The 17,280-nt window shown below is 42.3% G+C and overlaps 1 protein-coding gene and 1 long non-coding RNA gene across 2 annotated transcripts; both read right to left on the bottom strand.

Moving 5' to 3' along the window:
- Positions 1 to 1,127: 1,127 nt before the first annotated feature.
- sox1b (SRY-box transcription factor 1b) lies at positions 1,128 to 3,607 on the bottom strand. The gene has a single exon (XM_053853200.1). The coding sequence runs from the start codon at positions 3,414 to 3,416 to the stop codon at positions 2,406 to 2,408; it is 1,011 nt and encodes a 336-aa protein (XP_053709175.1). The 5' UTR covers positions 3,417 to 3,607; the 3' UTR covers positions 1,128 to 2,405.
- An 843-nt stretch (positions 3,608 to 4,450) lies between these two features.
- Positions 4,451 to 12,281, bottom strand: LOC128748759 (uncharacterized). The gene is made up of 2 exons (XR_008412837.1): positions 12,021 to 12,281; positions 4,451 to 6,142 (listed from the first exon to the last, which is right to left on the bottom strand). It is a non-coding gene; the product is annotated as an uncharacterized LOC128748759 (long non-coding RNA).
- Between the last annotated feature and the right edge of the window lie 4,999 nt (positions 12,282 to 17,280).

Raw genomic sequence — 17,280 nt, 5'->3', positions numbered from 1 at the left:
AATGTAAGAATAAGAATCTTAATAGATTTTGTGATTCTTTTTTGTTACACCATTGGTTACTCTTGCAAAAAGGCAGCATTGAGACATCAAGTATTTGAGAGGAATATGATTTACCATCCATTGTTTATCGTGATTTCAGCAGTTTGCCCCTTCGGGTCATGCAGTGCCCTTGCAGTAGCTCGTGCTTGCTAAAAGGTTGATGACCCGTGCTCTGGCAGGAGGAACTGCAGGAAGAAGAGCTTGTGAGGACGTAGAAACAAACTGGAATGGATGGGTTTAGAGAAGGCGTAGAATGAAAACAAATGGCTCTATGGATGAGGAGAATGGTGAAGGAATGAAAATGCAATATGATGTGCTCAATTACCAAAATCTGAGAAGAAAAATGAGGGAAGGAAAGGTGGAAACGGATGAGACAGACTGAAGTGATAAAGAAGGGGACTGAGAAGAAGAAAAGGCGACAGCAGCAAAGGGGAGGGGGAAAGACAAAGTGGAGAAGATAAAAGAAGTGACGAAGAGAAAGAGAAGAAGAAGGAGGAAAAGGAGGTGTGGTGGAGGAGCAGAGGGGGATTACGGCGCTGTAAATGGTTGAACGTGTAATTGTATGATAAGACCCCTCGGCAGAATCCCTGGTTATTTTCCTACTAATCTGCAGCGACACTTCCAGAAGGATGCCACCGGACCCCTGTAATCTCCGGCGACAGAGCTGGGCCAGTGTGGCGGGGGGGGGGCGGAGTGTGAACATGCGTGCCTAACTCTGCATACATCGATGATCGATGATATCGTCAAACAGATCAACTTCACATTTATTATTGTTATCGTTCTTAAAGGGCTTGCTACTTTAATGATGTTAGCAGATTAAGATAAATTCATCCAATTGACCTCTCAGTGATTTGTCACCCAAAGGAATTGTTTTATGAGATATTTGTTATTTTTAAAGCCGGTGATAATGAGTACTAATCTAAATAAGACTGCATTATTAATCAGGGATTCAATTGTAAAAACAAATCCTCAAATAGCAAATTAATTAGAAAAAAAAAACCCGCTATTCCACCAGTTCATTTCAAAGATCTTTTAGGAAAACATATCGATAATAAACACAACAGATTAATTGTGGCTGAATGTGTGGGATTAACATGAAAGACGTGCTGGTAATCTGAACAGACAAATGTGTATCAAGCACAGTTTTGGTCACAGAGGAGGAGATTAACATTTTTAAATTTCATTTGAGAATGTCATCTAAACAAAAATGATCTTATGCGTTATTTCAGCATCACCCGGGTGACATCAACTAGCGGGGACAATTCTCTCTTTTTTGCTGGTGACCCCACTGCTCCCCTTTTCTGATCCGTTCTCCCACACAAAAATCGGCCGCTCCTCCCAGAATCCATTCATCACATAAAAGGGGGAATAATTGGAGGGGATGAGCAGCAGCGCGGGGGTCCCAGGTGGAGGTGGGCTGAAGTGGGCCTTAATTCTGTTGATACTCCTGTAGTCGGGTTTAGATTCACAGGAGGTCTGGATTACAGAGGTCATGACCCTGAGCTCAGGTCGCATTTTGTCACTGAATATTCTCAGAAAAAAACAGATTATTATTAGGAAACATTTCAACGACATATAAATGAGCTTTCGATTCAAGACATCAAAGTGGCTTTTCCATTGTTTCTACAGTGGCGTCTTAGTAAACCTTTTTCTCTTTACAATGTCAGACTTGACTCATCAGTTTTATGATGAAAACACAGTTTAGAAATATGACAATATTCATGAAACACATTTTGAAATACTTACAATTTTTAGTAATTAATATTTAATTATTGTGGTAAATGATTCTCAATTATTCAATTTAAAGATAAATAACGCGTATTTGGTCGTAAACTATTTAAATTAGTTCATTTCAATCCATTCATTTAGAACCTGGAATAAAGGAGATGCTATTAGTCAATTGTCGACAGTCATAAAAGCCTATTTATTCACAATGTACAGGATTTTACAACAACAGAACAAACACCGACTGACACGTTCACAAGCAGGAAATTTAATTAAAATCGAAGCATGAACTTTTTTTTGGTTAAAAAAATAATAATAATCACAACCGGCCTGGTGCGTGAAAATCCACAGAAAACTCAGATATAAAATGATAAATTGCACCAAGTTCGCGGGTGATCATTAAAAAAAAAGATGCGTGAGTTGGCGTGCCCCGTCCTGAGAGCTCCTCCCGAAAATAATAATAATAATCATAGTAATAATTATAATAATATCAATGATGATGATAATAATAATATAGAAAAGTTTGTTCACTGATTGCATTTCTGGCTCCAGGCGCCTCGTATTTACATGTGATGCCAGCGCACCAGAAGTCAGATTATTTGGTGTTTTAGTGCTTTCTTTTTTTGTTAACATTAAGAAATTTAAATATGCGTGAGAGGAACCGTCCCGTTTACCGGAGGCGCGCCGCCGCTCTGGTAGTGCTGCGGGTGGAGAACGTGAAGTCTGCTCTGGACGGACGAGTCCCCCGCCGCCTCCCCGCCCGGCAGGTACATGCTGATCATGTCCCGCAGGTCTCCGGTGGGACACGTCGGAGGCGCGCGGCCCGTGGACACCGGCGGGCTCACGCTCGGCTCCGACTTGACAAGCGACCCCAGGGTCCCGCCGATGGCCCCGGACACCGGCGAGCTCTGGTGCTGGTGGCTGTAGCCGGTGATGCCGCCGTAGCCGGGCGGAGAGGCGCTCATGTAGCCCTGAGAGTTTGAGATGGGACTGTAGGACAGAGCGCCCATGTCGTACCGGTGCACCGGCTGCGGGTGGTGATGCGGGTGCTGGTGCGGGTGATGCGCTCCGCTGCCGGGGTGTTGCGTGTACGCCAGCTGCGCCTCATGCATCATGGCCGCGGCCGCCGCCGCCGCCACCTGTCCCGGGTAGGCTCCGTTGGCCCAGCCGTTCACGTGTGATCCGTAGCCCGTCCCGGCGTGACCCCCAGCCGGACTCTCCAGCCGCTGCCCGCCGCCCATCCCGACCCCAGCCGCAGAACTCAGCAGCCCACCGGCCAGCGAGTACTTGTCCTTCTTGAGCAGTGTTTTGGTCTTCCTTCGCGGCCGGTACTTGTAGTCCGGATGCTCCTTCATGTGCATGGCCCGGAGCCGCTTCGCCTCGTCGATGAAGGGCCTCTTCTCCGCCTCCGTCATCACTTTCCACTCCGCTCCCAGGCGCTTGCTGATCTCCGAGTTGTGCATCTTTGGGTTCTCCTGGGCCATTTTCCTCCGCTGGCCCCGGGACCACACCATGAAGGCGTTCATGGGTCTCTTGATTCTCTCTTGGGCCACTTTGGCGGCGCCTCCTCCGGCGTGGGGCCCCGTGTTGGGCGCGTTGGTCTGGGCCACCCCCGGGGAGTGTAAGTCCGTCTCCATCATGATGCTGTACATTCACCTGGTCTGAGAGGAAAGGTCCCCTCAGCGTGGACCAAGACCAAAACCAAACAAAAAAATAAAAATAAAAATCACAAACAAAAGTCAGAGAATAAAGTCCTCGGTGGGAAAGTGCGGTCTGAGCGCTCCCTCCTCCTCCTCCTCCTCCTCCGGAGCAGCTGCGCTTGGTTCCAGGCTCTAGCGGGAAAAGTTAGGGTGCGTGCCCGGGCCGCGCGCTCTCTCTGCCGCTAAATGAGCGCGAGGCGGCCAATGACGAGGCTCGAGGGAGACGCGATTTGCATGCGCTGCTGGTGACGTAGACTCCTAAAAATGACTGACTGGCTGTCATCCGTCCACCGCTGCACCTGAACACACCACCGCTTTCCAGCAGCGCCGTTCACATGCGGCACCTCCTGAAGAATATTCGAAGTGTCGTGAAGGCACCACGGGCAAAGGAGTAGGAAAGTAACAAACCTCACAGATATTTCTTTATTCTATACGTCTTCATATATGACGAGGTCCGTGTTCGAACACGCGAATGCAACACTAGAGGACACAATGGTGTTATTTACTTATTTATTGTCAAATCACTTCTTTTGAAGCGCCATCTGTCATCACTAAATAAAACACACACCTGCAACCAACAGTATATACATGCTGCTGGATGATACGTTTCACATCTGAATGACTGGATGAACAAACCTTTATCTTCTCGAATACATTATAAATGTTACATCACAGGTTATATGACAGTTATTATATCACTTGGCAATTCAGTTATTATTTCTTCTTACTTTAAACAGAGATTGAAAAGTGTGAAGTGAGTGAAGAACAGTCCTTATGATTTTTGCCCTCTTTTCTCAGTTTTCCTCTTTTTTTAGAACAGCGTTTTTCTTTAACTGTGTATCTGTATGAGGTCCTTTATTGTGTCAATTTTGTTTTTTTTGTTTTTACATTTTACTGTCAGTCAGTGTTAATGTTTGTCAGTGGTGTGTTAGTGTCAATCTTGTGTTTGTGTATGTGTGTATTAGTAGTAGTCTAGTGAGTGAGTAGTGAGTGTCTTTGTCCTTTGTGTGTTCAGGTAATTAGAAACTTAATGGTCTCTTCTCCAGACGAATCTAGCAGTTTTTGTGCCTGAGACCCATTTTCTTAAAAAAAAAACAACTTTATGTTGCTCAGGTTTTTCATTTCCTTTGTCAGTGAGATCCACATATTCCCTCCCACTATTGCAGGGTACATGTGTCTCAGTGCGGTTCTAATATATAGGTTGGCGGAGGCTCCCTCTTCTTCTCTGCTCCTCCTCATCAGGAGTTAGTTTCAAACTGATCCACAAAAGGGAATCATACGGTGCAGGTTTTTGTTCCAACCGATCAAAAGAACACCTTTTCACAAATCAGGTGACTGAAGACTATAATCATTAGATTGTCAGTCAGGTGTTGCTTGTTTCAGCAGACACCTCATTGGTTTATGTGTGTAACAGTTTGGATGGAACAAAACCCAGGCCATTATGACTCTTTGAGACCCCTGGTTTAAACAGTCTCTCCAGATGATCTGGTATCAGTCTATGTCTGGCTCTAAACATGACCAGCAGTGTTTGTCTCTTGACAGTTCAGTTTGCCAGACAACACACATGTACAAATTCTTTATGTGGATTAAAAAACAACAACCTCAAAGCTTGGAAAACAGATCAACACTGTATTTTTCTGAAATAAACTATGCTCATAGTCATTAATAAGCACATTCATATATTTATATATAACATTTCTGTGCAGTGCACAGCTACAGCTACGTTAAATGCTCCTGAACATATTGACATAAGTGTATGTTTAATAGCAAATCTTCATTGTGCTCAGGAAACTACAACTTGGACATGAATGATGAAGTGTTTGGCTTAATTTTAAAGAATAATAATCGTAATCATTTATATTTCAATAAATGATAAGGTTATGTGTATGTGTTTAATACAGCAGAATTATTCCATGGATTTTGTCTCTTCCTGTTTTGGGAATATTACTGCGGTCTGCCTTTTTATTTTTAAATGAGTTGTTGGTTTCTGGCTCCCATTCAGAGCCACAGGTGCTTTTCTGTTGTGTTGGTTGCTAGGAAACAGGTGAGTGACGCTGCCAGCACGTGCCATTCAAAGCACCTCTTTTGTTTGTTTCCCCGGCACTGCGCGGCAGATTTCACACACGCGCGCGCGCGCGCACACACACCCGCACAGACACGCATACTGAAAACAACCGCTGTCATCAGTAAACAAATATTCCCGCTGATTTATATTATTTTTTTTCAAAAGAAATAATAATTAATCAGTTAATTAATGAAGAGTAGCACAGCAGAGATAATCCAGCGGCGTGTTCTCATCATAAGCGTCAGACTGTTATGCAAAGCAATTTTCCATTTTATTTGGTCTGTCATGACCTGTATAGGAGAATGAAAAATCACCAACATGTTGTTTACTCTGTTGGTATTTTTTAAAGCACAATGTTAATACAGCTTGCAGCGACGGGGGTGGACGGTGGATGATGTAACTGCAAAACTGTTTTTCAGTATTCTGGCCAGCTCCGCGGCAAGTGAAGGATCTCTTTCCTCCTCCGGGATTTTTTCCCCCAAGTGGCATCTGTCAGGTGTTGGCTGCTTCCCAGAGCGCTCCTGAACTGGCCACATGCTGGCATGCAGGCCCCTCTTCTGGTGTCAGGGGCTTGAGGCTGCGTTCCCCTTCCAATAAGTGAGGGACGACATGCCTGAAAGGCAAAGTGAAAGGCTAATAATTCAGTGAAATACCAGTGACAGAATCAAGTTCGCATCATGAGGGAAATTAACCAACACAATTATTTTTATATTTTCATTTTGTCTGTCCATCATTCCTCAAGGCTATCAATGGTTACATTTCATGTTTAATAATTCTGAATGGGTTTTTTTGGACCAAATTAAATAACTAAATACATTGCTTGCATGGTTGCTACTCAGCAAATACATTTTGGCACATTTAAAGAAAGTGTTGCCATTGGGATGTAGCTTTATTGATCAATACTTTACATTTCAAATAAGGACCATAAAACAATTTCCTGATCAAATATATTGTGATTTTTTTTTGGAAACATTAACAGCAACAAATACATTGAAAATGAAATTAAATAAGTCCATATTGCCATATGCCATAAGAACCTTTAGTAAGATAGTTGTAAGTAAATCACCTGTTTTATCATTTCTAACTCCATGGAATCGTTCCACTTTGCATAGACACAAAGATCATTAAAGTCAGCGATGAAGTTTGCATTGATAATGATGAGCATCTCTGACAAAAATCTGCATATTGCCAGTCTCAGACAACTGACAAAAGCCAAGGCGACTCAGTCCTGCCAGACTGTGTAGCTCACTAACAGCAGGTCCCAACTCTTTCATTGTGCTCACCATAAACACCGGGAATGACACGACAATTGATGTCTGCTCCCAGTGATAGTGCAAGAATAACTATCCACCCGTATAACTTACTAGTATAGTCTTCTGTGAATAGCTTCAGGTTATGTTGTTGATATAATTCTCACCGTCATATTATCTATTGATTCTTTAGTTTCATGCAGATTAGCTTTGTCATGATGGGAGGAAATCAGAGTGAATTGATTGCATCACTTCTCCTAACAGTGCATTTAGCACCGTCACTCGCGAGCATGGATCAGACAGAAACACGCACACACACCTCTGAGAGAATCAAAGGCATTTCTCCTGTGCAGCAGCAACCCGGTGAGTTTGTTTAAGGATTCCTGTCACAGCAAACTGTCAAATCCACTGGAGTTCAACAGACGCACACCAACACACAGCTGCTGGGGTGTGTTATTAATGAGGCACGACACATTAAGGTCTTATTACCCACGGAGTCCTTCAAACTTTGGGTGAATAGAAATATAGAAATTTAGAGAGACAAACATAACTGGCTTGGCCTGTTAACTCCAGCATCAAGTTTTCAAAAGCCCAGTGGAGCAACAGGTGAGGCACAGATCTCCACGGACTGAAAAATTATTGCCCTTAATAACCCAAACGTACCATTTGAATCATCACTCCATCATCGATTCCCCTCCTCCACCCACACTTCCAAGTGTCACGGTGAAGCAGCCAAACCGAGAGCTCAGTAATGGTTTTATCATCGCACCTTGCCCTTTGATTGATGCTTCATGAATGCCCAGGGCCTCGGAATACACCGCCGGGGTAAGCGGGTCTCGCTGGCGGCTTTTGTCCGACTGACAGATAGTACGTGCATTCACATGGAAGCTCCAGCGCGGTGTGTTCTGTCACACTCTGAATATCGTGAACACATAAGCATTAACAGCGCTAGTTCTTACACGCTAGCATCTGGCTGTTCGAAGGTCCGTCGTCTCATGAGACACAGAATGAATCAGGAAGTATATTTTCTAGCATGAACACAAGCGCACTATTAAAGCTAAATCAGAAGGGATGGGAACATCAAAGGAACAACGTTGGATGAATCCACCACTGTGTGTAGCATGAAATGTCGACATGTAATAATGACATTCCTACAAAAATAAGGCATTAAAACTGTTGTTTTTATTCAAATCAAGTCAGCAAAAAACCCATGGAATTATGGAGATAAGTCAGTAAGCACACACTTCTTTCTTCTTCCAGAAGTGTCTTGATAGATTACAGTCAGTTCAAGATGCAGTTCAGTCTGACCTTAACCCCAGAGTCACTCTTTTATCTCAGGGTATGAATGGTTTTCTTCCTATTTTTCTTCTGCATTCCAGTTCAGTAATTAAGAGACATGCCATGTATTGACATTATGCCAGTCTCTTGTGATTGACCTACATGTATCTAGATCTAGATCTGTACCTGTCGGGATTCATCGGAACTTGGAACAAACCAAGTGCATGAAATGTCCATGGCCTTGACTTGTCGATGAACACTGTGAATAAATGTCTCAGCAAAATTGTATTATTATTATTATTATGATTAACATAAATTCCCAGTTGAGTCCTGCAGAAAACTTACTTAAAACATAAATTCTACAATTCTTGCTGTGCTATTTGACTGTTCCCTTTCATTTGACCCTTCATATTAAAAAAAAAACAAAAAAAAAACAGTCTTATCCCTTTTCTTTCAGTTAAAACTGACATCTAAGATCAGACCTACGCTCTTACTTATTCTTCCACCTGGACTACTGTAACGCTCTCCACTCTGGCTTCAATGAGAAATCTCCATCTTGAGGACTTTTCAACAAGGTTTTGGACCAGGCCCAGACATCATTGTGGACATGCTGACCCCTTATGAGCCAGCAAGGCCCTCACATCCTCATGTGGGTCCCTGCTAGCCGTCCCTCCGTGAAGATTTAGGTCTAGTGGCAACAGTCTTCCTGGTCAGTGATCATTGACCAGTAAAGTTGAGTTAAAACCTTCATTATTATTATTATTATTATTATTATTATTATTATTATTATTATTATTATTATTATTATTATTATTATTGATTTATTTTTATTTTTTTTGTAAATGTTTTGTAAATGTACATTCAAAAACATAGCTCCCAAGGGAAAAAAATGCTGTAATAACATTTATTTTGAGGATTAACTGCATCGGGGATCTATAATACTGTTATCAGCTTGATTCTAAAGTCTTCTGCAGACCTTTAATTCTTTGGGGAATATAATTAGCACTATGGCAGAGTGGGGTTGGGGGGTGGAGGTCATGGAGGGTCGGGTACACGTGTTTGTGTGTGCGAAAGACCCTTGAAAAAAATGGCAGACCATAAAGATGACGACAGGTAGCACAAATATACACAAATTCAAACAGATAAAAGTGACCTTGTGAATTCAAATGTGTTATTTTTGTTAACTACATTTATATTAAATTACATTTAAAATATAAATAAAAAAGATCTATGTGAAGTGAACCATCTACATGTGAACTGACTCATATTCACACATAGGATCAGATACACTAGTACACGAAAGAGGATGCTCAGTAAAATGTTATTTCTTATCAGCTTTATCTGCTTTTAAACATGCTTTTGTCCACTAGATCATGCCATTTTTGGAAATAAATGAAAGAGAAATTATCCCCCCGCAGCTCTACTTTTGCCTGATGCAGCAGAGAAACCAGCTGAAGTCAGCGCTTGTGTTCATACGGTGTGTCAGCGCCTCTAAACAGCTGATTCTAGCGGCTGACGGTAAACCAGACTGGCGTGAAAACACTAATGCGACTCTTTCAGGTCGAGCGCTGGTCACTCATTTACACCAAGTTGTAAGTATAGGTATGCATTGTCGAGTTAACGTCTGCTTTCATAGTGATCACAGGAAAGTGTAAAAAAAAAACAAATGTATGATGGCTAAACACAACACAAACACCAAAACATGATTTATGATAAATATGTACAGAATTTGTAAAAGACAGAAGAGCGAACCAAACATACCTAAAGTATGTGAAAAATAAAAAGCTGCAGAAAGTGGAATAGTTAGATATTTACTTTGCAGATTGTTAGTAAAGCTAAATGTTATGACTTTTTCTTATGGAAAACTAAAAACTTCATCTAAGTTTTCTATTGAAATTTTATTCAACACCACACAAGGTACAGTAAGTTTCCAAAAAAAAAAAACGTTGCCAAGAGGCAACTTGCAATATGCAGACAACCTGTGTCTAACTAACCCGTCAATTCACCCCTGCATGTTTTTGGATTGTTGGAAGACGCCTTCATCCTGTTGGGTCCCATGATGAAGAGTATTTGTTTGTAAGTATATGGGGCTGGTTCCTCTCAAGGCCTGAAAAGGGAGATTCTACTGGCCACTAGTGTTCTTGAGTATGAGCACATTCTCTGCCAGAGTGCGTCTTTCTTACATATGCGATGTGTGGTGGTCTTTGTGCCGTTGGTTTTTCGTACCAATTATTACGTGTTTACTATGCTAAAATGTCAGAGATGAGTGTCACATGACAAACATTTGCATTGACAGATATGTGAAACTGGTGCTGTGTGCTGCTGACATTTCTTTTCTCCTCTGGTTTGAAGTCTGGTGACCCCCTTTTTCTGCAGGTGAAGGGGGTCCTTTTAAATCTCCCCTCTTTGCTTTTTAAATGAGAGCCTTTCCCTGATTTTTTGTCAGTGCGGCAAAGGGGGAGCGGGTCAGCTCTGGGAAGAATGAGGACTTCCTGTGGAGGTCCTTTAAGTGGCGAGCTAAAGAGTGGCTCCCTCACCCTTACTGTCTCACTCGCTCACTTCTTAATGGGTCGAGCCCCCAGGACAGACCCGCTGCTTTCAAAGGCCCTAAAGAGCAGCTCTCCTGCACCTGCCCTTTCCTCCGCCAGCAACAACCTTTTCTGCCTTTTACCTGTGGAGGAAATAAGAAAACTGCTTTTGTTTTATGAATCACTTCAGCAATATGAACTGGAGGAGACCTCATTTAAAGAGCAGGGTTGAAACTCTACTGCTTGAGGGTTGGATTTTAAAATATGTTTTTGTTCAATCATTCGTGCCAATTCACAGTGCCTTATTGCTGTTTAATATACTAGATGATCTCATCAATAACATGCTTTTTACATATCTCATTTTTTAGCTTTTTATGTGATAAAATCACCATGTTTTATATAGTATACATTTACATGCATCCCTGCGGTATGTGATGCTTCCTTGTCTATTACCATCTAACAATGTCACAACACGCCAAGAAGTCCACTGCAGCTTTGTGACTGTTTTTGGCGACGCTGGTTCTGATCCTTTGGGTACAGAACATTCTCCAAATGCCTTTCTGGGGAGTCAATTTTCATACCGTAGCATACATTCTACAATGGGAAAGTCTAAGCATCACAAGTGTGGGGCGGATGGATGGATGAAACATTTGGTGGATGAAAAACAAGGCAGCGCAAACCCTTGTATTTCTCAGAGGATACAGTGTGGTAGCATAGAATCCAGTTGGCCGAATGGCAAGTCTACTCTCTCCACTCATTCCATACTAAGACCCATAATGCACTGCAACGTTTAATGGTCGCTTCTTTCAATGGCATTTAAAATCACATTCAACTTAATAGGATCCAAATTAAGTCTCGGAAAAACTATCCACCTGGATTCCTCCACAGGTGACTAAGTAACATGGCAAACAGCTGTAATTCATTTTAAAGACAAACAAAAGTTGGATATGCAGGATTAAGCTCAGCTGTGACTGAGTCTGGCAGGCCGTGGTCGAGTGTGACTCAAGCTTTCAGAAGGACAGTCTCAAAATACACGTCCAAATGTGGACTGGTTTCTCACTTGACTCAACTACAAACTAGGAGGTGTTAAACAAGGTGTTAAAACTCGGGCGTTCACAGCTTTTGATTTGAAACAACCTGCAAATCCTCACTGAGAATGATCTGAGTCTGAATAAGTCTGAATGTCGGAGTCATACTTACTACCATCACTAACCTTATAACCTACTTTATTTTGTTTTCCACAGTCTGTTTGTCAAAAGTCAAGTTTCCATTGGAGCAGGAAAGACTGCCTGCTGTATATGACTGTATCAACAGCAGCCATAGTGAGACGGGCACACAGTAAACCATGCAACTTTGCATCGTGGTAAACAACATCAACCAATCAACAGGAAGCATCACAAAATTAGACCCTCCCCCGACAGACAGGGTGACCTACCTGCCTTTTTTTTTTAAAGCAGACCTTCATGGATCCAAATGATTTGTGTCCATCTGCAGTTTTCATCTGTTCCCCCCATCATTTCCAAGTTGGCTCGATACACAGACCGGATTCAGGCTCTTCAAAAGTCCAGCAGAGGTCCAACTTTTTGCTTCCCTTCAGGCCTCCAGCCACCGTCTTCATCTGTTTATCATCCCAGATTCTCAAACACCTCCATCCATGGTCAGCACGTCTCTCCACTCCCCTCCGAACCAAGCGGGGTTTTATTTAATTTGACCATATAATGGAGGTGAATAGGGTTTTCAGGCGACGCCGGCAGAGAAAGCGCCAGCGGGCGAGCGAGGGAGGGGCGGCAATGTGTGTGAAAAGAGAAACAATAAGTGCCATTATTTTTGATTGGCTTCCCCTTTTTGAAAATTACTTCCAAAGTGTGATGTTCTATTGTGGCAAAGAATAATGTTGAACAATGTGTTAGGGGGGGCGGCGGGCGTCCGGCAGTCTTGCATGCGCAGCCAGATATTGAAGGGGGCTTTAGCCAAAGCTGGCCGCAGCTTGGACTGGATCAGCCTGCGGGGCAGGACCGGGAACTGAGTTAAGGGTCATAATAGGACGTTTTCAATTCCCATTGTGGGGACTGTGTCAACACAGGGGCGGGCAGGACAGCGCACAGAGAAAACACATCACTCTCGCTCTCTCTCACTTTCTGAGCTTCGCTCACCACCAGTGCCACACTTAACCCTCTCTTCAAACTTCATGCTCACGCTGAGCGCTTCACAGACATTTTCTCCTGCAAATACGAACACTGAAGCGCATATCGGGGCATGAAATTACTCACACTGGACTGACATGGTTTCTTTCCAATCACGGCAATCACATTGTGAACAAAAGTCATGGGTGGTGAACTCACTTTTGTTGTGGATCCACATTCATTCAGTCTTACCAGTCTCTAAAGCTACAATTCTTGATTCCATTGATACGATAACAGTGGGCCCAAATCTGTCGGCAACACTCCAGCCTACTGTGACCTCTGGTTGCTTAACCTCACGCCCATTAATTGATATTAAAAAAAACCCAAATATATTATTTTGCTTATTTGAGCAGTTCCCAGAAACACAACTTCACAAGCCGCGGAGGCTATTGACGACAGGATTGCCTTAGAATAAAGGTCTCAATGACTTGCTCCTGTGAACAGATGCATGACAAAGGCTCACTGAATCACTGTGACATATATCTGGAACCGCTCACTACAATCTGCAACGTTTTCCAGTAAAGAAGAAGATCACAAAGGTCATTCCCCTGCACACTCAAAACCTGAATAACTACAGACCAATATCACCTCAATTCTCAAAAACACTAGAAACACCTCTGGTATGAAGACTATATGGAAAAAACTACAATCTACTGAATGACAGTTTGGGTTTAGAAGAGGTCTATTGACATAACATTGTCTATTAGATGACATTGACCGAATAAAGGTGCATTTGATGGGAATATTTCAAGATTTAAAAATGACTGACAAATGATATCTTGTTCTCAAAACTGGGAGGATTCAGGATCAGATAAAAAGTTACCTGAGCAGGAGGCAACAGTGCGTGGAGGTAGATGATGTTAAAGAGAGAGCGAGAATGTGGAGTGCCTCAAGGATCAGTACTGGGACCCAAATTCTTCATACTATATATACATGCGAGATGTTGGAACAAATGAATGACCCCTCTAATTTTATCAACAGTGGAGAGGATCTGAAAACATGAATTGAGAATGTGAAAATTATAGATTGTCAAGACATAAATAGCCTCTCCATAAGTCTGGAAAAAGCTAAATCAATGTCTTCTCTAATGGAAATGCGGTCAGTAACTTGTCCCTGAGAATGAACGGGTTTAGAACGAGTAACCGAGGAGAAATTTCTGGCTTTCAGTACAAACGAGCAGCTCACATGGAAGCGTGAAAATATCCAGACAGCTGTATATAAGGAACAAATGCAAACGCATTGAGAGCGTTGAGGACCCGGTACTGTACTCTCATTCTCCCACACCTGCTCTATTGAGTCGAGGTGTGGAGGAACACTGACCAAACATACCACTGCTTCTGCGACAGAAGGCTGTTAGAGTAATGTATAAGGCAGACTACAGAGCACACAGCAGTGAAGTCTTCACTAAAGCAAGTGCACTGAAGTGACCTGAGCCAGAAGAGAGACAAGCACTGCTGGTCATGTTCAGAGCCAGCAATGGACTGATAACGGATCACCTGCAAAGACTGTTGAAACTAACTCCCGAGGAAGAGGAGCAGAGAAGAAGAGGGAACTTCTACCAACCAACCATATGCACAACATGAAGGTTTTCAAGAAAATGGATCTGACACAGAAACACTGAAGCCAAAGTAACTGAATATTAGCAACAGATATTAGAACTAAAAACAGGAAGGAAACTGAACAGAACACAAAAGTTCAGTTTCCCGACAACAATACATGACGGCATGGGAGTAAGAATGGGTTGTTTTTTTGAAAACCAAGTGGTAACAGTGGAGTGTGTATTAAATCGGTGTTGGTGGAAGAGGTGATCTTAGTATGAAAAAACTATATCGCTTGATACTTCAAACTAAAAGCCGTTATAGAATGTTAATTCTGCCCCTGCATTAGTCTGAGAGAGTTGTGGGATTGTGTGGAGATGCTTGCCTAAGACTGTTATACTTGTATAATGTTCTCATCTGCATATGCTCCGCTGGTCAAAAAGATTTTGGATTGGCTGAAAGCATCCATATATTTATAGGAAGCAACTGAAATGTGTTGACAATTACTTGGCACGTCTCTTCAAAGGAAGTGCAGTATCACTTACTGTACTCAGGTCCACATTGTGCAGGGACCTGCATGTGTATACAGCAAACACATATGCCTGCAGTCATTATTGCTGGCACTTGAGAAAGCTGAACAAACAGACGCCACGGCAGCGCCGCCTAAATACACACAAATACATGCGTACACACGCACATACAGTGCAGTACACACACTGACACGATTACATTGACTTGTTTTAAAGAACTGAACCTGTTGGTTGAGTGTTGGGGTCATGATGGAGGCTGGTCCCCTCTGGAACTGTTTGTTTACTGCAGCCACATCAGCACTTACAGGCTGCTCTCTATTGTGGCATGAGCGAGTCGTCAGCATGGAAGTAGAGAGAATGGCGCCGCTGCGCTTCCTATTCTTTTCAATATGGCTGCTGTTTCGTCCGCAGAGAAACCCCAGAACAATACCCGCTCACTTTTTGTCATTGGTTTCACTCAGTAACTGCATTCAGTCCTCCATTACGGAAGTGGTTCCAAAAGGGCTCAAGTTCAACATTTTCTGAATGTGACCGGGAATAAAATAAAATGGAAAATGTTCTACTGGCAGAGCAGTTGTAAAAGCTTGATCTGTTGCAGTGTATTATGGGAATTGTAAGAGCGGATCTTCCCCAGTCTCACAAGCTCTCTGAAATAGGCGACCAGTTTCCCCCCCTCTAAGTGGGTGGTGTTCATTCAAGGAGTTTGCAGTTATGATGATCTGTGTACACACCGAGGTAAACTTCATGGTCTGTTTTCAAAATGAGTCTGAACAAATGTGTTCGTCTATGTGAATGTATTTCATAAAGAAGCATTTAAAGATGACTAACAATCCATTTAGGCTGTGCTGGTTTTACGACAGCTGTCAGACAGCTTGTTTACGACCTGACAAAAAGTTGGGAGAAAGCATTGGAGTCCAATTTGGGACTAAAAGCAAAGGCTTTGTTGTGGAAGCAGGTGGTAAAATATGTGAAGCATAGGGGAATAACCCCTCCACAAATCTGAAGGCTGCCTGAAATGTCATCACAAGGATGCTAAACTTGAGTATCTGGACAAGGTGCATCATATGAATGTTATTCATGGTTTTTTTCAAAAGTGTGAAGGGGTTTATTTAGTTGCAGTACTATTCAGGGCTTATTGAGATCTCTATCTATTGGACTGTTAAATGTTATTTTTGGATGGTTGTTCATCTTTGCAAACGTCATTCTTTTCTTAAATGGTGTCTTTTGTTGAGTATTTTTTGTGATCTATTTCAGTCCTGCATCTTGCAATACCTCATATCTGCCCCCCAAAGATACTAAAACTCTAAAACCAATAAAAACTAAACTGAAGCTAGGCGACAAAAGATCAAAACTAAATAAAAACTACAACTAAGGAAAAATCCAAAGCTGTTACAGGGCACCCTTGGTCCACACGGAACTAAAGAGCTTGAATATGTGTCCCCACACGCTTTGCAGAGCAGGAGCAAGCAACAAACATGGTAGCAATAACATATCGACAACTTGAGCGGGAAGATCCAGAGTGATGTGTCGAGCCATGCTCTGGTGACCTACTGTAGATATTTGAAGCCTTGCAACTTATTTTCTCTGCATTACAGGAATCTGTATTTAAATCAACAATGAATCATTTTGTTTTCAAATATTGGTTAAATAAAAAGTTTGGATTCAATGTTGCTGCATTATTCATATTTACTTTACATTTTTTAATCTGAAAGGAAGCAGCACTTTTGTGGGATAGACACTGTAAATGCCCACAAAATAGATAAATAAATGAATAAAATGCTGTATTTATGTCCCTTGCTCTACTAAAAATGTACTCAGCCCAATTTTTGTGTGCCGTTACCCCACTAGACATATAGATCAATGCCTGGCGGGGGAAACAGTCCGCTTCCACATTTACAATGACCCCAGAGAAAAAAACGGAAGACTTCTTTAAACCTCAAATGCAGACACCGCTGCTCAATGGCAGAGAGCAAAAGACACATAAAAATCAATGTATACTTTTCAGTTACCAGCTGTTTGTCTCAGCTCCTCATTAAATCAGATTTTCACTACCTTCAAGTGTGTGCTGAACTGTTTTAATCTGTGAAAAAACCTTTAGAATATTTGGCCTTGTTCATGCAGTCCTTTCAATGAAAGGTCTGTAGTTATTATCGGATTCACAAAGCTTGACTTTTGACATCATCAACACTGCACACACACACTCAACTGCAGGAAACTTTTATTGGGAGAAGATAAAAATCACTGGGCAAACAACAGGTTTGACCTTGGTCTTGAACATTAAAGATTCACTTCTTCACACAGGTGGGAACTCAAGTGTTTAGCTGATTGAAATCTCATCTCACACACACACGCACACAAAGGAACCTTAGCCGACTCGCATTGGCGAGGAAGTAAAGTGAAGATTTACACAAAGGCTTGTTTCATTATCAAAAAAGTTTCAGGGT

The sequence above is a fragment of the Synchiropus splendidus genome, chromosome 1 (assembly GCF_027744825.2).
Source record: "Synchiropus splendidus isolate RoL2022-P1 chromosome 1, RoL_Sspl_1.0, whole genome shotgun sequence".
Lineage (NCBI taxonomy): Eukaryota > Metazoa > Chordata > Actinopteri > Syngnathiformes > Callionymidae > Synchiropus > Synchiropus splendidus.
This window is presented reverse-complemented; position numbering and strand designations above follow the sequence as displayed.

What these genes read in the sequence shown, in the direction of transcription:
- sox1b (XM_053853200.1), bottom strand. Translation starts at nt 3,416, where the DNA reads ATGTACAGCATCATGATGGAGACGGACTTACACTCCCCGGGGGTGGCC.